Here is a 15,734-nt window from a genome sequence, read left to right as displayed (position 1 = left end):
GAAGTTCCTAACAATTAATTGTATCTCTATTAGTGCTTCGAATCCTCACCACCGGTATCAACCGAACAGACATTGTCAAAATGGCGAATATCAAATAAGCACAAAACAGCGATATAAATGGATCGGCTTTTGCTCAACAATGACAGCTTTTACATCGTTCGGAAAACTCGTAAAGTTGAAGTTCCTAACAATTAATTGTATCTCTATTAGTGCTTCGAATCCTCACCACCGGTATCAACCGAACAGACATTGTCAAAATGGCGAATATCAAATAAGCACAAAACAGCGATATAAATGGATCGGCTTTTGCTCAACAATGACAGCTTTTACATCGTTCGGAAAACTCGTAAAGTTGAAGTTCCTAACAATTAATTGTATCTCTATTAGTGCTTCGAATCCTCACCACCGGTATCAACCGAACAGACATTGTCAAAATGGCGAATATCAAATAAGCACAAAACAGCGATATAAATGGATCGGCTTTTGCTCAACAATGACAGCTTTTACATCGTTCGGAAAACTCGTAAAGTTGAAGTTCCTAACAATTAATTGTATCTCTATTAGTGCTTCGAATCCTCACCACCGGTATCAACCGAACAGACATTGTCAAAATGGCGAATATCAAATAAGCACAAAACAGCGATATAAATGGATCGGCTTTTGCTCAACAATGACAGCTTTTACATCGTTCGGAAAACTCGTAAAGTTGAAGTTCCTAACAATTAATTGTATCTCTATTAGTGCTTCGAATCCTCACCACCGGTATCAACCGAACAGACATTGTCAAAATGGCGAATATCAAATAAGCACAAAACAGCGATATAAATGGATCGGCTTTTGCTCAACAATGACAGCTTTTACATCGTTCGGAAAACTCGTAAAGTTGAAGTTCCTAACAATTAATTGTATCTCTATTAGTGCTTCGAATCCTCACCACCGGTATCAACCGAACAGACATTGTCAAAATGGCGAATATCAAATAAGCACAAAACAGCGATATAAATGGATCGGCTTTTGCTCAACAATGACAGCTTTTACATCGTTCGGAAAACTCGTAAAGTTGAAGTTCCTAACAATTAATTGTATCTCTATTAGTGCTTCGAATCGTCACCACCGGTATCAACCGAACAGACAGTGTCAAAATGGCGAATATCAAATAAGCACAAAACAGCGCGGTTTATAGCCTGTCCAGGTATAGATGTCAGTGTATAAAATGAATAATTTAAAAAAAAAACTAAAAAATCTAGTTCGAATAAAATAGTATGAAAATATTAGCGATTTAGTTTGTTACTATGTAAGCCATATAAACATTTTAATCAGCTCTTGAAAAATAAATTGAAGAATGGAATATTTATTGTCACTATCAGCGTTCTGCTTTTCCTGTTATGGAAATTTATTCATTAAACTAAATACCCTATTTTTTTTTAAAGATGAAATTTAAAGAAAAAGAACGTCAAAATGTCTTTCTGTCGCACTTTGAGCGTTAATCATGACCTAAAGAGTCATTTAATGTTGATTTTGATTATAACTTCAAATATTTAAATAAATATAATGATTTGCAAGAGCGACCTTCAAGGGGGATGGGCAAGTATTTTTTTTTTTTATTCCAAAGGAAACGCTTACCAACATGTGGTGTAATGGTAGGTACTATCTTAGTATTTTGTAGTAATATACATCACTTTTTCGAATCTCTAGTGAGGGTGGGGGGCTGCAGGACCCTTGGCGAGGCCCTGGTATGATTTTTTTAGTATTTACCGTGGTTTCCATCACGTGTATTAAAACATATTGCTGTAGTTTTTTCAAGAAGAATGAGAAGGAGGGTAATGTTATTTTAGAAAGGTTTCTGCTGAAACTGCTAATAATTCATGTGGAAACCCCACTTGAATTATCTACACAAGTGACATTTGGCATCTAAACAAGTCAAACACGTGTTTCACATTCATCTAGTGATCTTTTTCAATTTTTTGCAAAGAGAAACAAGCTACGAGCCTTTGTAACGCAACCCTGTGGCCTCTTAGGTAGATGCTTATAGACTACTAACATGAAACTGTATTAAATAGATAGGAAGTACTTATAACATTTCTACCTAACCTCTTAGGTATTTTGTTATACCTTTTTATGTATTCCTAATGTGTAATTTATTTTTTTGGAATTGTAAAGTGAGCTTATCTTTTAACAACTCCAAACCCTTCACTACTAAGTATGTAGTTTTTAAAGTTATTTGTGGGTACTCTTATAATTGTTTAATGTCGGTACTTTAGAAGTCGTTTTTACTAGCTTTATACTTATAGAATTTAAAAATTACTTCGATACAATTAAAAAAAAAAAAAAAAAAAACATACTTCCGTCTCTTGTTGGCTTTCGATGTATTTTCAATAGGGAAATTGAAGGATTCGCCAAAAATCCGATATTGCAAGTCGTCCTCTTCATTGCTTTGAAATTGCATTTCTTACACACTTTATTACGATCAGTTGTTACTAAAAGCACTTTTATCATTTGACCTTCGAATCATCGTCACATTACTTAACAATAACACTTTCAATAGTAACGTGTGAAAACATTATAAATTTATTATTACCGGCAAATTATTATTATTTGAATTACGCGGACGCGACGAATCACGACTGCTACGGCGTGCGACGCCCGACTGACTGACGAAAAACGCGGGCGGGGCACGGCTTGCGACGCGGGAAGCGGGAACCGACATGTTTATCTCTCTCTCCTTTTCTCGCTTTTAACAAACCATGAATTAAAAACAGCTTTTTTTAATAAAAAAATAATTTACTATTTACTTAAAATAATAAAATAAGCTATTGTCATGTTACTGGCCTGTCCCGGCTTAGCACGGATGGATATTATTTATTTTAATTTTATGACAATCTTACTTATCTTACTAATATTATATGCGAAAGTTTAGAAAATGGATGGATGTATGTTTGTTTGTTTGAAGTAATTTCCGGAGTCGCGGGTGACAGTTAGTAAGTGTTATACCCTATGTTACTCTGGGATACTGTAGTATACTACTGGTAAAAGAATTTTTGAAGTCAGTCCAGTAGGTATTGAGTTTATTGGTTACAAACATACAAAAATAAAAATCTTTCCCCTTCTAAAATTATACCTGGTTTACATTATGCCAGTACAGTAGGACAATAGCGCTCAAAATCAGTGCTGGCATTCAAATAGCAAAATGTAAACACTACCTAGCGCAGTGAGTCCATACTGTTGATGCAACAGTGCTATTGTATTTTCGATTTAAAATCAAGCAATAAGTTCGAGATTCGGAAACCTTTAAATATTGTATACTGGATACAAAATTCATGAGATATATATATGTCCGTTTTTTATATTTCTACACTATTGAACAGAAATCACGTATTTCTTGTGATCACATCAGCACAGTGGGCAGGCGAGGCGTCATGCACCGGAAAGACCATTTCCAGGTTTCAGATAAGGATATGCCACATGTTTTATAAGTTCACGATCATGCTGTTTTTATTTATAATCGTTAATTTTATCCCACATTAAGGTATATGCTACGTATGCTATGAACTGACTACGGTACAAAAAATTAAATAGGATATTTACACATGGCAACATTGGAAACCCTAAAATTCCCTGTAAACTATCAAACTTTTTGTCAAACTTCAAATGTTTTTAAAATTGTACGTTTGACTCTTTGGTCCTTAATTCAAATGACGAATAGCTTTATCAATATTTTTGTCAAAGATGTTTTTTGGTTTACAGGACGTTTTTTGAAAATGGAATCCAGTTTTTTTAAATTGAACATAATGTTTTCTGTCAATGCTATGTACCTATCTAATATTAAATTTACTGAAAAAGCGTTTTCATTTACGTACACAAGTCTCGATAGTCGAATATTATTATTGTTACTCCACGGAAGGTTTCGTATTAAATATACATCCATAATCAGATGACGACCTTTATGACCCGGAAGGTAGATAACAATTATACTTTCTACATATCCAATGTTAGATAACACTTCTCGATGAAAACATCCTGTATGTTATGTTGTAGACTTGTAGAACAACCGCATGTTTTATCAGAACATGCATTTTGCTGTTGAAGTCGACTGCCTCGAAAGTTGACACATATAGTCTCTGTTATTTTCAAAGACAAAGTAAGGGATTTGTGTCAATACAACTGTCACCGCGTGCAAAATTCGAAACCCATGGTAAAAAGAATATGTTTTTGTTCTGGTGCTTTACTAATTGAAACGCCCTTAGAGAACTACAAACAATTTCTGAATATGTACTTACTCTTCTTTAACGATGACGTAATCTTCTTCGGCCTCTGTAGAAAGCTTTGCTTGCAATGCTTTTAGTCGTTCCTTTTGGAACTGAAGATATGATTTTGTTTTGTCTTCCTCCACACTGGAATAAACAAAATATTTAATATATGACAGTCAAAACATCCTGTCAAATCAAAAGAGTTGATAGAGTCAGTAAAAGTATGTTATTATTACTACTACTGTAAACTAATATTTATTTTTAATCCAAATCTCTTAAAAAATTGCAATAAAATACAGTCAAACCTGGATAAGCGAGAAAAATATCAACAGAACCAGAGAACAAAAGTTTTTTAAATTAAATTTATTAATAATAGTAATAAATTAATCACTGAAACATAATTTGTCATTTTCATTGAATTCAATTCAACCATAGATAGTTCAAAAAATGTAAAGTATAAATACCCACTATACATTACGTCTCTACATTTATTCTATATGGATGAAGTAATAACAACAAAATGACCTAAAGGTCTATGTTACCAGGTCATAAAAAAAATAACAACAAAGAACGTAAACTTAATTTTTTTTAATCCAAAGACCCGACTGAAACTATCCGATGGATGCATTAGCGCCATCTATTGGCTGCATTTTAAATTTTTAATTTATGCTAAACAAACTTTAATGTCGGATGTAATATTTCCTTATGTAGCCGAAAAGGTCGAAAAAAATGGTACGGTTAGAAGTTTCAAACTCGTGTTACACTAATGTAAAATTTTATTTCTTACGTCTACTGTCTCTCGTCTACTGTTCTTACGTCTATGTATGTGTTTTGTACCGATGTAAAAATTTATCCTATGACACGCCGGGGAAAAAACCAAACGAATTAAACTTCACTCGTCCAAATCGGTTCATTTCAGTTGCTAAGTTCTAAATGTGTTGTGTTCTAAGCTGTCACAATTACATACATACAAACATACATAAAAGTCACTCGGGTAAAAAACATAAAATAACATTTCTCAGTTCATAAAGAACTAAGGTATTTCGTTAATATATTAGTAAGTAATTAATGATAATTACAATAGTCAATGACGTAAACAAACAAGTGCTACGTAATAACCTGTAAGATGTTTAAATTCAACACCAACTGCATAAGAAATAAAACTCATTATCGCTAGTAAACCTAATTTAATGAAAGAAATAAAATAACAGACCGAAATGAAAAAGAATATTCAACTTGATACGAATTAACGGCATATCATTGCATCATTGCATAATCGCAAAAGAGGCTATGACATTGAACGCAATAGAGAAACAAATAGCATCAATGTTAAGAAAAATAAATGCCAGTATTTACTACACGTTTCATTAAACACTAAAACAACATGTCAAAATATCATTTGAAAAAGGAATCCGTTAAATATTTAAAGATCGAATTCGAAGTAAAAACGTTATGGTTAACGGTGTTCCGTGACCCATTTGACGAAAATATATTTTGATGCGCAGCATCACCAGTCGTAGTTATAATTTTGTAATGAAGCATTGAACATAAAGAAAACGCATCTACAGAAGCGCTTGTGAATGTGAAAGACGCGACTTCCAAATAGATATTGTGCAAACAATATTTGTGGTTATAATGACAACAGTATTGATCGGACACATACCTTGACTGATTATTTTTGTCGTTCTCCATAGGATCTCTTTTCATTGGAAATTGCATTTAATAAGGGAGTATTTAAAATATATCCCAAGGTAAACTTATAACTTATCATATATTCGTTTAATTGCACAATAGCCTCGTAAAAATATATAAAATCTTTAGTAAAATAACCACAATTCGTTAACATTCGTTACAATCAAAAGCAGATTTTTCCTCTTTCAGTCTTGTTTACGCTAATCATAATAAGTAAGAGAGAGACACAAAATAGGAACAGTGAATAAAACTTATCAGAATGTTTGCAACGTCTAGCGCCATCTTTAAAAGGAAGTTGAATATTTCAATCATAGACATAATGTTACCACTGCAATAAACAAATTGCTTTTTGGATTTCCAACAAGAAATTCATATTTCTGTTTATAATAAAAAAATGTAAATGCTTAGCTATTCATTGACAACTCTGCTTGGAAGGCAGAATAGTTTCTTGTTCGATTTTATTGTCTAATTAATTTAACAATTTTGATTCGTAACAAAGTAAAATTATTATTTTTACGAAATACCATAGACGACCCTAAAAAATAAATCTTTTAGTTACCGTAACTCGTTACATTTTCCCATTTGCAGCAAAAAAAATATTTTTTGTATTTTCTTTCGTTAAGGACATAATTTTACATATAAATATGAGCATCTTTATATGTTTTAGCGGACGCCGGCTTAGCCGTTGGCTATTGCGTATGCACTTACTTGCTGAGCCAGGTTGCTAAGTAGACAGTCTTATTTCACAGCAGAATATGCTAATGATTTTATTAAGACTGCCTATATGTTCTATACGGGAGGCGTGACGAATAAAACGCAGGGTTGTCCAGAGTGTGGTTCCGCTTGCTCTCGTGAATGGAATTATTTATTTCGAACAGTAACATATTTTTATACTAAAGAAGGCAGGAGTGTGGAATGTGGATACAAAAAATGTTTCGGGTGGTTCGCACGGGAAAAGGTCGACGGGTACTTAACTTAACTTAAAATTCCTAGTTCGATGGCACTTGACTGATGGAATGTGTAGGCAGCTACAATCTTATACAATAGTTTTCATACTATTTATCCAACAAATTATTTTACTATGGATATCTACTAGTTAATATGCTAATAGTTAATATAAAGTTAAAAAGGGTATTTATGCTTGGAAAAGACATTCATATCATGTATTATACATATCTAGCGAGCAATATTTTGCAACGTGGCGTTGTTATAAGTGGTCTAGAATGTTACAATTTAGGTAAATTAATAATCCAATTCCAAAATCAATCTTATAAGATTCAAAGAAAGAAAAGGAAATAAAGTTTTTACTGCAAACGCATTTCTTTAGAGACACAGGTAAGAAAAATAAAAATCTTGCTGTACTGATAGTTATGTGTTTACATACATTTGGGAACCTTTGCTTTTGTTTTGTAAATTAATATTGTTGCAGTTCTACTTAGAGACGAATTGTATTTCCAAGTTATTTTAAAAGAAGTGGATTTTCTTTATGATTTGGGCACGAAGTATTTCAGGTTGCAAAATTGTTTACAATCTGTGGTCGAACTGTCATATCGTTTCAATTTTAGTTTATTTTTAGTTTACCCGCGAATCTTAACTTCACTTTATTGTAGTAAAAGCAAAGCAGGAAGTTTACATACGTTTAATTAACAGTTAATACAATGAAATTTCGTGCTGTTATGGTCGATTCAGCGCCCATGAGAGAATTTTCAAGTCCTTATTAATAAAATTTTATGCTATTGCAATACTACTTTTGAGAAGTAATGAAGTGAAACTACCTTGTTCTGTTTTTAGATATTGTGACTACAATTTCGAAGTTATCAAAAGAGTGTGTGTTAAGATTGTCAAGTGAGAAGATTTATTTTATAGTGAACGATGATTCAAGTGGTCCTGCCCCACCTGTACTTTGGTGTGAAATACCACAGAGGATGTTTTTTTCTGAATATCAATTAACAGGGGTAGATGATGAACATAAAGATATCTACTTAGGATTCAGTTCAGGTATGTTAAATTTAAGATACGAGAAGAATATAAATATCTTAAGAATATTACTGTCAGTTGTTAAATCAGTGTAAGATTCTGTTCACGCAAGATAAGAGGATACTTTTCAATTTTGAATTCGTGTAATTGAAAATTAGTGTTTTTAATTTATGCAACATATGATTTTGTTTTTGATAGTGAATGATAGAAATAATCTAGGTAATGTAAATTAAGAATAACATTTGAATTAAAAAACATCCTTTTCATTTACGTAAACAAATATATTCATTGATTCCAACAAAACAGCAACAATTTAAATTTAATTTTGATTACTGTAAATTCTAATATTTTTTATTATAATTTAAGTGAATTTATCAAGACCTCTAATGACACTAAAATCAGCTAAATCATTGAAGATGAAATTAACAAAGAAACAATGTCCATGTTTAACATTAGAAATTGAATCGGTAATTATTTCCTTTTATCTATTTTAATTGTAATTTTTATTTTTAATTATGTGTTTAATTATTTGGAGTACAGTCAAACCTGAATATGTGAGAGTCAAAGGGGCTGTGATATTTTTCTTGCTTATAGAGGTTTCTTTTTAACTTGAATTTCTCACTTATGGAGCTTCTGTCGGGACTAGACAACTACATCCCCACCGAGGGGCTCAGAGTCTACCCTAAATAAGGGGTGACTAGGCCATAGTCAACCATGCTGGCCCAGTGCGGGTTGGTTGACTTCACATGTATCATCAAAATTTCTTCTCAGATACGTGCAGGTTGCATCACAATGTTTTCCTTTACCATAAGAACTTCATGTAAATGTACATATGTAAATCAAAAAACACATTGGTACATGGCGGGATTCAAACCCAGGACCTGCAGATCGCAGTCAAGTGCTTAACCCCTGAGCCACCTATGCCCTTTTATTTACATAGTAAAAACTATTTATATAATGTACTATTGCATCCAGAAATCAAATATTTCTATTTATAACAGGCCTCGTCAACATCACAACAAACAAGACAGGTAACCCATGATATACCAGCCATTGTTATACCAAGGAAATGTTGGTCTGATTTCCATGAACCACAAGTACCAAAGCCTGATGTAAGTAGAATGTATGTTTTTTTTAATGGAAATATGTGGCAAGTGAGCTGTTTATTCTATACTAGATTTTGCCTGCGACTCCGTGCGCGGGATTAAAAAAAAACATAAGTAGCCTATGTGTTGTTCCAGACTATGTTCTAAATCTGTGCCAAATTTCATCAAGATCTGTTAAACCATTGTGGAGATACCTTCAAACAAACATCCATCCATCCATCTAAACATTCGCATTTATAATATCAGTAAGATAAAGGAATATTATACTTTTCATGAGTTATTGATTTTAATTTTTAATGGGTAGATAAGATAAACAGAAATAAGGACTTTTTCTTTTTCTATACATATCTTTTCCAATAAATTATCTTACCTTATTAGGATAAAAAAATGGTAATTGAAGATGACCAGAATTAGTTTTTCTACTTAACATCTGTTTTTGTAAGTGGTTTGTATATCAAGTTGTTGTGGGCTCTACCACTCTAACTAGATATTTCCCCAATTTAGATCAGCCTAATGAGCAATAAGCCCAATATGAAACTCTGTTCTAATCACCAGACATATACAGAGAATTGTTTAGTTGTAACTTAATCAGTCCCACTTAACATGTCTAAGTGTGACTGTAAGTTGTAGGTCTCCATTTCCATAACTATACAAGTAGCTGATATTTTACGTATAACCATCGTAAGGATTTACTCCAGCCCCGAGTAACCTTTCCCATTTTATTATACAACTAGCTTTTACCCGCGACTCCGTCCTCGCGGAATAAAAAAAAATGCACACGAGATAAAAAGAATCCTATTATTCCTATGTCCGTCTCCTAGTTCTAAGCTACCTCCCCATCAATTTTCAGCTAAATCAGTTCGACCGATCTTGAGTTATAAATAGTGTAACTAACACCACTTTCTTTTACTACCTTTAACCCGCGACTCCGTCCGCGCGAAATAAAAAATAGAAAACGGGGTAAAAATTATCCTATGTCCGTTTCCTAGTTCTAAGCTACCTGCCCACCAATTTTCAGCTAAATTAGTTCGACCAATCTTGAGTTATAAATAGTGTAACTAACACGACTTTCTTTTATATATATATAAGATATCTTGTGGTTTTCAGATATCAATAGAGCTGCCATCATTAAAACAATTACGAACAACAATAGACCGAATGAGAACGATGTCCTCAGATGTGGTGATCAGAGCGTCTGCAGAAGGTAGACTGACGTTACAGATCAAAACAGATACAGCTAAAGTATCTACTAGATTTAAAGGATTGAGAGTTGAATCTTTTGAAGGTAAGTCCATATATCTATCTGTCTATGCTTTTATCTAGATTTGTAATTGATAATTCTTATTAGATTACTGAATGCTTGAATTTAATTTATTCAAGTTTTTATTTTTATTTTAATCATATGCTTATTAATAGTGTATTATATCTTGTGTTAATTTGTAAATTTTAAACAATGCCATATCCAAGTGAAATGGAAGTACTTAATCTGTAATATACTGTTCATAAGAAAAGGAATTCTTATCACGATTAGGCTGTTTGAACTCCTGATAGTTTTGGCACAGTTGCATGCGCTATGATCCTGGTTTGACTAGACCTGGGAACTCAAACGGCCTAATCATGGTAAGAATCCCATTTCTTACGAACAGTATTTTAATAAAAATCAGGAAAGTTTAAAGTTATATACTTAATCTCATGTTCAGCTCTACAAGTAACTTGTTAATATGTACAAAAGATTACATGTTAGTCAAACTTGGATAAGATATTCTAGCTTATACGCGTTTCCCTTTTACTTTATTTTCTCACTTGAGGTTGTCCGTTGGTACCGGACAATGATTCTCCAGGCTTCTCATTTATCTGTGTTCTATATGTATACAAGTGTATAAAACTTTTCAGGGCCAATCGAGCATTCAGATTCGGAAACCGAGACTCAAATAAACGAGGATCAGTCTAGACTATGTGTATGTCGGGTAGATGCAAAAAAATTGTCAATGTTCCTAAATGCTGACCAGATATCACATAATCTTGTCACATGTAATGTAGTACATAAACGTCTTGTCACACTCTGTTTACAGACAGACGAGAATGTACACTTACAATGTTATATCACTGGGATTGTTTATTGATATTTAGTTTTTTTTTATACAGCAATATTTAGTGTAGTAATCATAGTTAAGGGAGACCCTTATTGTTGATTTCTCATACTAAATAAGGAGCGTCGGAACAAAAACCAATAAATTATATTTTAACAAACTTGGTCATATTTTTATACTTTTCCAAAAAAAAAAAAAACTATGTGACTGAAAACAAAACTGTGTTTTTGTTCTGACGCTCTCAGAATGTGTTAAGACTTTTTAAGTGATGATTAATTGATTATGAGTGTAAATTCATTCTTTACAGTCATCATCATCATCAACCTGCCCTTATCCCTATGTAGGGTCGGCACAGTATGTACTACTCCTCCATACATCTCTATCAGCCGTCATATCTGAATTTACCCCCTTCTTACGCATATCCTCTTTCACACAATCCATCCATACTTTCTTTGGTCTTCCTCTACCTTTATAGCCATCCACATTCAATCTCATTACTTTTTTGTTTATATGATTATCATCCCTCCGCATAACATGTCCAAACCACGCTAACCTTCTGCTCCTCAATTTCTCGATAACTGGCGCTACTTTCAAACTTCCTCTGATATGCACATTCTTAACTTTATCTCTTCTTGTCACACCACACATCCATCTTAGCATACGCATCTCAGCTACATGCAATCTTCTTTCATCCGAAACCTTGGTGGCCCAACATTCAGATCCGTACAATAAGACAGGTCTTACGATTGACTTGTAGATCTGTCCCTTAAGCTTGGGTGGCATTCTTGGATCACAAGTCACACCGGTGACCTGTCGCCATTTCATCCAACCTGCATTTATTCGGCTTTTCACATCCCGGTCAACACCACCATCGTATTGGACGAGTGAACCGAGGTACTTAAAATCGGAGCAGGTTGGTAGGTCAACACCATTTAAAGCGATTGGAGAAAAGCTGGTCGGACCACCAAAATCGCAGAACAAATGTTCAGTTTTGGTTCTGCTGATTTTAAGACCAGCTCTCCCCAATTTATCTCGCCATTTTTCCAACCTGCTCTGCACCTCGCATTCATCCTCCCCAACAAGCACGATGTCATCAGCATAAAGCATACACCAGGGTGCTTCCTCCTGTATGTCTAATGTTAGCGCATCCATTACCAGGAGGAAGAGATACGGACTTAAAGCCGAACCCTGGTGTAGGCCTACCGAGACACCAAACCTGTCACTATCGCCAACAGCGGACTGGATGTGTGTATTGGCTCGACAATACATAGCACGAATAAGCTGCAGGTATTTCCCAGGCACTCCTTTCACTTTCAAAGCCCACCACAAAACCTTCCTCGGAACCCTATCGTATGCTTTTTCGAGGTCTACAAACACCATGTGCAGGTTTTTATGCACACGCCTATATTTCTCGCAAAGTTGGCGAATAGCAAAAATGGCATCCGTAGTCCCCCGTCCTGGTATAAACCCAAATTGGTTCCGAGTTACCTCACTCTCCTCTCTTATTCTTCCGTCCACCACTCTCTCCCAAGCTTTCATACTGTGTGACATGAGCTTTATTCCTCTATAGTTGTTACAGATTTGTACATCACCCTTGTTTTTAAAAATTGGCACCAGCGAACTCCTACACCACTCATCTGGAATCACCTCTTCCTGTAACAACTTGTTGAAGAATAGAGTCAGCCACACCAATCCGTCCGCCTTTAGGAGCTTCCATACTTCCACTGGTATTCCATCCGGCCCAACTGCTTTTCCGTTCTTCATACCTTGCACAGCTTTCTTTACTTCATCCACGCTAATCTCTTTCACCATACCAATATTAACCGGCACTTTTTCCAACACTCCACTCCAAATATTCTCTTCGTTCATCAATTTTTCAAAATAATCCTTCCAACGCTGTTTAATATCATTATCATCCGTCAATACATTTCCTTCATCGTCTTTAATACACTTGATGTGGTTTACATCTCTTGCATTCCTTTCTCTCTCTCTTGCTATACGGAACAGGCGTTTTTGTCCCGGCGGGCTGTTCAGGGATTCATATAATTTATCTTGTGCCTGTGCCTTAGCAGTTGCGATGGCTTTCTTAGTAAATCGCTTACACTCCTTATATAACTGCCTTTTATTCTCTTTCAAATCCTTATCATTATCATCCACACCCTGCCACTCTTTAAATGCTCTCTTCTTTTCACTCAAAGCCTCACGCACATTTGCACTCCACCACCAAGTTTCTCTATCAATTTTCCCTTTACCTTTTGTCTCTCCCAGTATACTTTTTGCCACATTCCTAACACAACTGGCCATTTCATTCCAACTATCATTTACTGTCATCCCACTCATATCATTCATTTCTATCATTTTATCCACTACTTGCTTACAAAAATCTTTTGCACATTCATGCCTTTCTAGCATACTCCATTTTATTTTACTGGGGGTTTTAGGTTTGTGCTTGGTTGATTTTATTTTAATTTTGAATTCCGCTATTAAAAGTCGGTGCTGACTTGTTAAATTTTCTCCCGGTATAATTTTGCAGTTTTTGACACTGTTCAATTTGTCCCTTCTGGTAAGGATATAATCTAATTGGGTTGCTTTACCGCCACTTTTATAGGTTATCAAATGTTGATCTTTCTTTTGAAAAAATGTATTTGTAATTGCCAAATCATATGCAATAGCTGCATCTAGTAAATACTCTCCCTCATTGTTTCTTATCCCAAACCCCCAGCCTCCGTGCACTCTCTCATACCCTGTATTCGTTCTCCCAACATGTCCATTAAAATCACCTCCTACATACAATTCTTCATCTCCTGGAATATCCATTAAAATGGAATCAAAATCTTCCCAGAATTTTTCCTTAATACATTCATCGCATCCAGACTGAGGCGCGTAAACACTCATTACATTCATAATCAGATCCCCTATCATTATTTTTATTACAATCAATCTATCATTCAGTCTCTTAACATGCGTCACACAATTTTTCAGTTCGCTATCCAACACAATGCCCACTCCATTCCTCTTACCGTCACTTCCACAATAGTAAAATTTATATCCATCACCAATTTCTCGAGCTTTCGATCCCTTCCACTTCGTTTCTTGTAAACAAGCTACATTTATTCTTCTTCTGTTACAGACTTCTGCTAACTCTCTTCCTCTACCTGTCATTGTACCAACATTCCAACTCGCAATTCGTAGTCTTTCAATCCTGTAGCACATACTGTAATAATGTTTTGGCTTTAAATGTTTTCACTGGCCGGCCGCCTGCCTGACGCCAAACCCTCCTAGGGACTACTTATATACAATTTATTAACAACTATTTTATTAAAATACTTATTAAAATAAATATTACAATAAATTATAAAACATAAATCATAAAAGAAAAAGAAAACAAACACAAAGGCACAAACTTAAAGTTAAAGTCAAAATAGATTAAAAATTATTGCTAGAAATAAAAACAACCAAATAACAAAAACAAACAGTCCAAAGGAGATCTCCCTTCACATGAACAACTTTTATACCATATACTTCAGTGGTACTGGTATTCTTTACCACCTCTATATTTTGATAATCTGTCTTCATTGGTCTTTCAAAATTATATCCATTGTCCATGATTCATTGGTATTCACTGAGAGATATTTTGATATCTGACGCCACACTTATCCTGTTGACGCTGAATATAAGTTTAAGGCCCTTCAATTTCAAATGACCAATCGTTGGCTGGGTTGTAGGCAGTAGTGTTTGTAGCACCAAAAGGCAATAAAAAGAGATATTAATCTGTATTATTTGTGGCCGTTTCCGGTAATTTACACTTTAAATACATTTTAAAAATGATTTTTGTAATTTTAAATAATTATAAAATTTTGGTTTTATTTGACATGACATCTCTGTCTTATTTTTACATCACTTTACAAATTCATTCTTTACAGTCATCGGGTAGTTATTTTATAGTTGGACAGAATATCTCTGTCAAGCTCACTTAATGGTTACTTATCATTCCTTAATTGCAAATTTCTTTTACTTAATCTACAATTACATAATAAATACTTAAGTAAATGTTTACTTAAAACTTTGAGACTTTAATATCTGACGGGATTTTGTATGTTAAACTTTTTTTTCAACAAAACTGATGATTTCGGTTTGGGAGTAAATAAATTATATTAAAAAAAATCAACTTTATTTATTAATCAAGACCTATTTTGAGTTTTAAAATAATTAGTTTGATGCTAATTGGATTATTAACATTTATGTTGTCACAAATCATATAAAACATAATTTCATCTCTCTCTCTCTCTCTTATTTTCTCTTTTAAAAAATGGAGACAACAATTTAAGTGTAAAATTTCACAGTAAAATTGACAAAACAATAATTATAAAAAAATATATAGGTATATTCCAAATTAAATCTTAAATATTGTATTTTTTTATCAATCTGATCTGAAAAGATCTGACCAGATATCTGAAAAAAATCTGAACAGATCAAAATTTAAAAAATCAAAAACTAGATATTGTAGGTAAGAGAAAAAAGAGGAAATAAATTTTAATCTATTAAGCTTTTGATTTATAACATCAACATTAATTCAAGATACATTAACTATTTACTACAATATCCATACAAGTATTGTTCTC

At 33.7% G+C, this 15,734-nt stretch overlaps 2 protein-coding genes across 5 annotated transcripts in view; one reads left to right on the top strand and one right to left on the bottom strand.

Moving 5' to 3' along the window:
- Positions 1 to 6,127, bottom strand: part of LOC106711121 (myb protein) — a 49,431-nt gene extending 43,304 nt beyond the window's left edge. For 3 of the 4 annotated variants that reach the window (XM_045684096.1, XM_045684093.1, XM_045684094.1), the window contains exons 1-2: positions 5,911 to 6,127; positions 4,278 to 4,391 (exon numbers count right to left, since the gene is read on the bottom strand). In XM_045684096.1, coding sequence (XP_045540052.1) covers positions 4,278 to 4,391; positions 5,911 to 5,966 — 170 coding nt within the window. In that variant the 5' untranslated portion in view covers positions 5,967 to 6,127. Of the gene's footprint in view, positions 1 to 2,342; positions 2,637 to 4,277; positions 4,392 to 5,910 lie in introns of those variants that run through there. The other variant, XM_045684095.1, reaches the window with a different exon arrangement.
- Positions 6,128 to 7,528: 1,401 nt separating this feature from the next.
- LOC106711125 (checkpoint protein HUS1) lies at positions 7,529 to 11,248 on the top strand. The gene is made up of 6 exons (XM_014503356.2): positions 7,529 to 7,649; positions 7,731 to 7,937; positions 8,283 to 8,383; positions 8,918 to 9,028; positions 10,130 to 10,307; positions 10,916 to 11,248. Exons 1-6 carry the CDS (start codon positions 7,598 to 7,600, stop codon positions 11,143 to 11,145), a joined length of 879 nt encoding a protein of 292 aa, XP_014358842.2. The 5' UTR covers positions 7,529 to 7,597; the 3' UTR covers positions 11,146 to 11,248.
- Positions 11,249 to 15,734: the final 4,486 nt, after the last annotated feature.

Source organism: Papilio machaon, chromosome 25, assembly GCF_912999745.1.
Source record: "Papilio machaon chromosome 25, ilPapMach1.1, whole genome shotgun sequence".
NCBI lineage: Eukaryota > Metazoa > Arthropoda > Insecta > Lepidoptera > Papilionidae > Papilio > Papilio machaon.
This window is presented reverse-complemented; position numbering and strand designations above follow the sequence as displayed.

What these genes read in the sequence shown, in the direction of transcription:
- LOC106711125 (XM_014503356.2), top strand. Translation starts at nt 7,598, where the DNA reads ATGAAATTTCGTGCTGTTATGGTCGATTCAGCGCCCATGAGAGAATTT. An exon ending in CTACTTAGGATTCAGTTCAG is followed by an intron (nt 7,938 to 8,282) that starts GTATGTTAAATT and finishes TTATAATTTAAG; the next exon opens with TGAATTTATCAAGACCTCTA. An exon ending in CACAAGTACCAAAGCCTGAT is followed by an intron (nt 9,029 to 10,129) that starts GTAAGTAGAATG and finishes TGTGGTTTTCAG; the next exon opens with ATATCAATAGAGCTGCCATC.